This window comes from Limulus polyphemus, unplaced genomic scaffold, assembly GCF_000517525.1.
Source record: "Limulus polyphemus unplaced genomic scaffold, Limulus_polyphemus-2.1.2 Scaffold2799, whole genome shotgun sequence".
Lineage (NCBI taxonomy): Eukaryota > Metazoa > Arthropoda > Merostomata > Xiphosura > Limulidae > Limulus > Limulus polyphemus.
In genome coordinates this window covers 129,373-138,596 of record NW_013668409.1, presented here as the reverse complement: position 1 = coordinate 138,596, position 9,224 = coordinate 129,373, and the positions used below count along the sequence as shown (strand labels likewise).

Below are 9,224 nucleotides of genomic sequence, written 5' to 3'. Positions count from 1 at the left end.
CGACTCTCAGATTGCGAGTCGAGCGTCCTAACCACCTGGCCATGCCGGGCCTATGAGAAGGAAGTCTTCAACATGACAGATCGTGGTATTTAAACTGACAGTGGCATCTAATATCACTTATCTACTTAACCTGATATACAAAAAGGTGGCATTTTTTATCATTAAAGACAGGTACTAATTTATTCCAAATAAAACTGTTCTTTTCTTTAATCTTAGGTTTCGGCTACAAGCTTACAGTTTCCTCTAAACAAAAGTATCATGGTATTCATAGCTACTGTTTTGTTTTTGAAAACGACCTTTAGAAAGTAGTAATAGATAGTCATTCTTTATAAGTACATCAACACTTTATAAATCTATGAAGACCTTTACACTATTATAATTTCCAATAAATATTATAATTTGAAAAATAATATGTTTTGAAATTAAGTTTCTTTTAGGTTGAACCCAAACTTATTCCTAGATTTAAGCGGATTTTTGAAATATTATCTCCTATTGTGTATAGTTGTCGAAAATGAATATGTCGTTGTTTGTTTTATTTGAAAATGTTTAAAACCATTTTTTACGTGAAAGTCAAGCTAGAATTTGGAATGAATGTAACAGAAGGGAAGAAATTCCAACAGACTTGTGTAATGGATAGATGGAATCCACAGAATGGCCCAACTGTTAAAAAACCTTATGGTGTAACTTTCAATCATTTTGTGTTGGTATTTTGTCGAATATGAATTGTCCAAGAAACAAATTCAAGTTTTGTAAAGTTTACGTTGAAGTCATGGTGAGAAGTAAACAAGTTTAATTCATTACTCATCATATTCTAGGAAATTCAACATCTTATTTTTAATCTAATTCAGATAACTTCTGGAAAATATAAGATATATAATATTTTTGAAAGAAAATAAGCAGACGAAAACTATTAAAACTCACTAAATCACCAACTTAGAGGTGGAATGACACATTCGCTTTACTTACATCTTTGTGTGAGACTGATTATTTTCATTAAGTACGATAAACGTTAATATACATTCTCTGTAGTGTGCTTCTACCTTATCATTAAATATTTTGATGTAATGAAGTGAGTCAAGATGAGGTCAACGTAACATCATTTCATATAATATCTTTCCGCTTCAGCTTCTCAACAGGCTTGTCACTGGATATTTATTCCTTAAATATTGGTCAACTCGTAGGTTTAAAAATATATTATCACCAATTTCATATATATATATATTATTTCTCCTATCAATAGAAATTCCATGAAATACTGGATGTGGGTCAATAAAATTTGACCAACATCATCAAACAAGTCTGTTTTAAATTGCTTAAATACACACTAAAGAGCATATCTATAATATAAATGAGCATGTTTAATATTTTGTACCAAATTAGGAATATAGTATTTGATTTTTTACTTTAGTTAAAAATTCAAAGTTTTTGTAATGAATATAGAATGAAATTACATACAGCGTGTAAATGTTGAAATATTGTACCTTTTATCCATGCAGTTTACCCATTCTGACACCATCTCTCTGTCACATCGACTTTCTTTCTAGTTGAATTTGCAAACCGGTAGATGGCAGGAAAGACAACTGAAATAATTAATACCTTTAGTCCTCTTCAGGTTCTGTTTCTACACATCCTTACAATTCTAGTAAAAAATAATTATACAATGCGAAGAGTAAAATAAAGAAATGGGCTAATAAAAACTGCGTTTCATTTTGTACTAAAAATTATTTTTTGATAATATATCACATAATAAAGTGGATCAACAGTACCGAAGAATATATAAATAATACCAGCATTCTGGCAAATTCACATTCAGATATGCCAAATTCTATGTCAGTTATTACCAACTTTAAAAACAACAGCATGAAGATTAATCAATCTGCCGACTTCACCAATGTATCCAATGATAATGAAGGAAGGATTACAAGGTTTACTAGAATTGTTACATTACTATGCTATTTTGTAGAACTCTGAACGTTTAGTCTGGTTTACATCAAATGTACGCGCATTACGGTGAAAAGGCAAGGATTGTGTTTGTTTGTAGTCAAGCGCAAAGCTACACAATGGACTATATGTGCTCTGCCCACCTCGGGTATCGAAACCCGGTTTCTAGCGTTGTAAGTCGGCAGACATACCGCTGTGTCACTTGGTGGCACACCGAATAGAGCACGTTCTTGTTCATCGAGGACTTAGGAGGAAATGCAAATAAAAAATGAAAAGAAAACGACAACTTAGCAAAATAAACAGCGTCACTGACAAAATGAACCTGTTTCTTAATCATAAAACATTCAATGATCATTGCAACGTATTACGTTTCAGTAAACATTTTCAACGGACTGATTAATGTACTTACCTCGAAGAGTTTGCTAACTTCTAAAAAATTGCGAAATTGAACAATTTTATTTCTATTGTTAAGATAAAAAATTACTACGATGAATTGTTGTCACCGAAATTATTTTGGTATTAACTAAGTCTGAAGGTTCTTTGAATACGTCTCAGTATAGTATACTAATCTTTGCTTATTGCGTCTAAAAGAGATGTCATAAAACATCACTATGTAATTAGAACAGTCAAAACGATAATTAACGAAGAAAATTGGACAAATATTCGTGGCCCTGTCCAACACAGTTGGAATGAAGGCAGTCCTGATATATACTAAAGACATTCCACAGTTGGAATGAAGGCAGTCCTGATATATACTAAAGACATTCCACAGTTGGAATGAAGGCAGTCCTGATATATACTAAAGACATTCCACAGTTGGAATGAAGGCAGTCCTGATATATACTAAAGACATTCCAAAGTTGGAATGAAGGCAGTCCTGATATATACTAAAGACATTCCACAGTTGGAATGAAGGCAGTCCTGATATATACTAAAGACATTCCACAGTTGAAATGAAGGCAGTCCTGATATATACTAAAGACATTCCACAATTGGAATGAAGGCAGTCCTGATATATACTAAAGACATTCCACAGTTGAAATGAAGGCAGTCCTGATATATACTAAAGACATTCGACAAATACTCACACTACAGTGGTTTTCTACTGCAAAACTATAAACAAGACGGTCATAACATTCACTAAGAACATTAAGCAAATACACAGAAAATAGTGGTTTTATATAACGATGCTACAAACAAAACGATCATGACATCCACTACGGACACTCTGCAAATACTCAATCCATAATGTCTTTAAACAAGCTATAAACAAGGCGGTAATAACATACAATAAGGACATTCAGCAATTACACAGACTATAATGGTTTTTACTACAGTACTATAAACAAAACGATCATTATATCCATTCAATAAATACTCAGACTTTAGTGTTTTTCTATAATAGTATTTTAAAAAAGACGATAATGATATCCACTAAAGACATTCAGCAAATGGTCATAATAGTGGTTTTCAACAACAGTACTATAAGGATTTGTTTGTTTGTTTGAAGTTAAGCACAAACTACACAATGGGGTATCTGTGTTCTGCCCACCACGGGTATCGAAACACGGTTTATAGCGTTGTAACTCCGCAGACATACCGCTATGCTATTGGGGGGCTACTGTAAGGAAGATGCTAACGATTTCCACTAAGGACATTCCGCAGATACTCAGACTATATAATAATATATAATATAATAATCCTATAAACAAGACGGTAATGGCATCCGCTATGGACATGAAGCAAATACGCAGACTAGAATTGTTTTGGAAACGATACAACTAAAAACATTCAGCAGATACTTATAGCATGGTGGTTTTCTACAATAGTACTATTAACAAGACGGTAATGATATAACTAAAAACATTCAGCAGATACTTATAGCATGGTGGTTTTCTACAATAGTACTATTAACAAGACGGTAATGATATAACTAAAAACATTCAGCAAATACTTATAGCATGGTGGTTTTCTACAATAGTACTACAAACAAGACGGTAACGATATAACTAAAAACATTCAGCAAATACTTATAGCATGGTGGTTTTCTACAATAGTACTATAAACAAGACGGTAACGATATAACTAAAAACATTCAGCAAATACTTATAGCATGGTGATTTTCTACAATAGTACTATAAACAAGACGATAATGATATAACTAAAAACATTCAGCAAATACTTATAGCATGGTGGTTTTCTACAATAGTACTATAAACAAGACGGTAATGATATAACTAAAAACATTCAGCAAATACTTATAGCATGGTGGTTTCTACAATAGTACTATAAACAAGACGGTAACGATATAACTAAAAACATTCAGCAAATACTTATAGCATGGCGATTTTCTACAATAGTACTATAAACAAGACGGTAATGATACAACTAAAAATATTAAGCAAATACTTATAGCATGGTGGTTTTCTACAATAGTACTATAAACAAGACGGTAATGATATAACTAAGAACATTCAGCAAATACTTATAGCATGGTGGTTTTCTACGAAAGTACTATAAACAAGACGGTAACGATATAACTAAAAACATTCAGCAAATACTTATAGCATGGTGGTTTTCTACGAAAGTACTATAAACAAGACCGTAATAATATACACTAAAAACATACAGCAAATACTTATAGCATGGTGGTTTTCTATAATAGTACTATAAACAAGACGGTAACGATATAACTAAAAACATTCAGCAAATACTTATAGCATGGTGATTTTCTACAATAGTACTATAAACAAGACGGTAATGATATAACTAAGAACATTCAGCAAATACTTATAGCATGGTGGTTTTCTACGAAAGTACTATAAACAAGACCGTAATAATATACACTAAAAACATACAGCAAATACTTAGGCTATAATGGTTTTATATAACATTTTTTTAACAATGCTGTCATGAAGTCTCCTAAGTGCATTTACTAAATACTCATATTACAGCGGTTTACTATAATAATAATACTATAAACATGATAATCATAAAATCCTCTAAGAACATTCTACAAATACTCAGACTATAATGGTTTTCTACAACAGTTCTATAAACACAACGGTAATAACATCCACTAAAGGCGTTCTAAACACTAAGAACAATGAACAAATACTCAGTATTATGTTACGTATTGCGAATTTGAAATAATCCGAAGCCGATATTTTAGTTAATTTACACTATTTGCAAACAAGATTGATACACACCGTTTTTCACACAAACACGTTTTAATATATATGTATACAACAATACAATTTACAATAGTAGCTATTACGCTTAATTACTACAAACAAAGATTTCACTAACTTAAAAATAACATAAAATATTCTTCCTAGTTCGGAGTCTCCTTAATATCCAGCGAGTTAACTTGAAGTCGATGTACATACAATTGCCGAGAAGTTAGGTAGCTTTGTCAGGCACTGAATTGTTGGACCGTCGAAGTAAGATAATATTTTCATAAAACCGCTTATGTCCGATGAGAATCTAGTAATATTTTCGGAAAGATGAGAATCCACTGACGTTCGAAATTTATAACTTCCTGGTCAAATATTGTAAATTTTCCGGTTGATAAGGGTTAGCAAAATCACGGTTTATAGCGTGCACGGTTAAAACAGGTTCCTAGCAGACTTATAAGCTCTCTGTCTTTTTTTGGCGTGTCGCCTTGGCTGTTTTTTATAGGTGCTATATTTAACCAGTTATGGAAGTGGATATATTGTCGATTCTTGCGTTCACGAATATTCTACAATCTTGGAGAATTGGAGGGAGTTTCGCCATACGTAACTAACACTGTAGCTAGGCACGTTTTTAATATAATCTCATTCCAAACAAACGTTGTCATTAAACTAAATATATAACAAATTCGTTATATGCAATACATATCTGACACTATAAGTTACGCATATTTTTAAATACAAATTTAATCTAAACAACATTCATATTAAAGATAAATACATAACAATAAATTCGTTACATCATACTATAGTGGTTTTCTACAATAGTACAATGAACAAGGTGGTCAGGAAAAACACAAAGAACAATCAGCAAATACTCAGACTATGGTGGTTTTCTACAACATTACTGTTAACTAGACGGAAATGACATCCACTATCAATAGTCTGCCAAAACACAGGTTGTAATGACTACCTATAAGTGGATTATAAAGAAGATGGTTATGACATTCAGCAAATACTCATACTATAGTAGTGTTCTATAATAGTAGTATTAGCAAGATGATCAGGACATTCCCTAAGGACAATCAGCAAAATCTCAGACTATATTGTTATTTTACAACAGTACTGTAAACAAGACAGTGATGATATCCACTAAGGTCATTTGGAAAATACTCATACTATGGTGGTCTTCTAAAACAGTACCTTAAAGAAGACGGTAATACTCGGAATACAATGGTTTTCTAAAATAGTACAACAAACAAGACAATAATGACATCCAGTAAGGAGGTACAGGAAATTTTCAGAATATATTGCATTAGCCTGAGCCATCGGGGAGGTAAATGTTAAAACAATCAATTTGTTTTTTGTTTCGTTTTTTTTCACTTCACAGCTACCAATTAGTTTAAAAAAAGGACAAATGTAACCCATGATTAACGTGATTAATTTCTTTCAAGTAAATGAGCACAGATACAGAAACTGATTTGTTATTTATTGAAACTGTTATATACACGAGAAATAGTCCTCGTGTAGCTTTGCGCGAAATTCAAACCAAACTTACTACAATGTTTATGTTTATATGTTTCACTTAATAAAAGTAGACACAGATAACACACAAGACATAATACATTTAATAAACAATGGTATCATTATGTACCATCTCCACACAGTGGAACAAACAAAGACACCAGCCATATTGGTAACTCAATGTTACCACTACCAAATATTTGAGCATGTAGCAGCGTTCTGCCAGGCAGCCCCAAGATGTGTAGGATGTGGCGAAGACTATCACAAAAAACAATATAAAAAACAAAATCCCGAAACTAAATGCTTCAAATTTGGCCAATTATACGAGTTGCCAAAAAATAAAACAATCAAATCACGTATCTATAAAATAAACCCAAATGTACAAAAACAAATACAACCACAAACAAACCAGAAAAGACGTTATAACCAACACCACAAGCTCAAAAGCAACTACCTATGCACCCACAGCAGTCACAAACACAATAACATGACAAAACGACAATGAGATTCAAATATTTGAAGAACTTGAAAACACCCCAACAACCAAAGAAACACCAAAAAATGCCACACAACTAAATGAATAAAAACATAGTTACAGAATTCATGGAAGAATTCTCAAAACCAACAAGAACAAACATTTTAATAAAACTAATATCAGAATAGAAACAATCACATCTACCACAAATTATATTATCAGTTACAAACACACTAACAAATAAAATTCACGGTGACACACGTCAACATCCAAGGTGCACTTGCTTCCAAGAAACATGAGATTGAAGATATAACCAAAACCATTAAACCAGATATATTTGTTATTATTGAAACCTGTTTATATGTTACTCATAGATTTATAATAAAAGGTTATTCAACTATAAAAAAGATAGAGCAAACAAAAATGACCTCAACAGAGGAATACTCCTGTTATATAAATCTGAACTGATTGTAAAGGAAGTACAAATAACTTCCACAACTGAGTGTATTGTAATAGATGCTATAAATGCAACGGTAGTAGTAGGTATATATTGCTCACCGAACAAAAAGCTTGATACCGATCTACTATGTTATATAAATAAACATCACCCAAATATCATTATAACAGGATATCTAAATAGTAAGCATTTAATATTTATTTGGAAATCTACAAATGCAAATGGCAGAATATTATATAAGTATTTAATAGACACCAACAGAGTATTATTAAATTATGCTACTTCTACACATATATCACACGCACATGGCACGAGTGATATTCTGGATTCGTTTAATATGAGTAGAAAATTCGTAAATTTTCCTGTAGGACATCATATTGATAGTGATCACTTACTTGTCCGATGTATCTTCAAACTCCCCCCCCCTCCCCCCACCATATAAATCAAGCAATAGCAACCGAAAAATTTAACTATATGAAAGCAAACTGGATAGAATAGCAATCAATCCTTGATAATATTCTGCCTAAAGAAAAAGTAAATCACGCATCAGAAATAGATGCTTATTGCCATACAATCACTGAGTGTCTAAAAACAGCAGCAAAACAATCTATAGCCAAGCGTAAACAACCAATAAAAAACAAACTTGGCAATCTCACACACAAATCACAGAAATGATAAAAGACAGAAGAAAACTACGCAGATAATTCATACAAACCCGTGATCCAGTACTTAAAACACAAATAAACACACTGAGAAACAAAATAAGAAATGAAATCCGAGAACTAAAACAAGACAGCTGGGATAAATTCTGCTCACAACTAAATGACAAAACTGACTCAAAACAGTTCTGGAACCACCTCAAACGATTCATCAACACAGGAAACCCTAACAGTAACTACCCATCTCTAGAAGCACAAAATAAAACAGCATACACAAACACTGAAAAGGCAAAAGTATTTAAAGAACACCTACAAAACTCATTTAAAGCATACCAGGAACCAGACATGAATGTACACTTCTTCAATAAAGTTAACAACTACATTAAACTAAACAGAACCATATACACACCAAAATTCCCAGTTAACATACAGAATACGGTAATGAGATTTGATGAAACAGAAAACACAATTACTTATCCGCTCACTAAAACAATTACAGAAACGGAAGTAAAACTAGCTATAAAAGCTACCCAAAACAAAGCACCAGGAGAAGACTGCATACAGAGGCAGGCGTTCCCCAAGGAGAGGTAGTTAGCTCCTATTCTATTCATCAAGTATGTGAGCAATATGCTTTTAAAATACCCTAATCATGGGCTTGCATCACAATTCGCGGATGATGTTGCGGTCTAGAAAAGTGCCCCCACCCCAGCCATAGCAGCAACAAATCTGCAACCATTATTAAATAATATAGAAGAATATTGCCAACAATAGCGTATTAAAATAAACGTTCCTGAAAACCAATTACTTACGTTCACAAGACTAACAAAACATAAAAAAGACCCACCTAAATTATATATGAATGGATCACTTCTCCAGACCACAACCTCTGCAAACTTTTTAAGATTGATTAACTTTCGACTCAAAACTAACGTGGGTAAAACATACAAATAATATATTAAGAAAAATCTGGAAACGTACAAATTATGCAAGAAGTC

At 32.4% G+C, this 9,224-nt stretch overlaps 1 protein-coding gene across 1 annotated transcript in view; it reads right to left on the bottom strand.

Annotated features, from left to right (window-relative positions):
- The window catches only part of LOC111087880 (rap guanine nucleotide exchange factor 4-like), a gene marked incomplete at its 3' end in the record, with an annotated part of 43,452 nt that overhangs the window by 18,383 nt on the left and 15,845 nt on the right, over positions 1-9,224 (bottom strand). Inside the window, exon 2 of the mRNA XM_022396152.1 lies at positions 1,482-1,580. Within this exon, the coding sequence (XP_022251860.1) occupies positions 1,482-1,516 (35 nt within the window). The remainder of the gene's footprint in view (positions 1-1,481; positions 1,581-9,224) is intronic.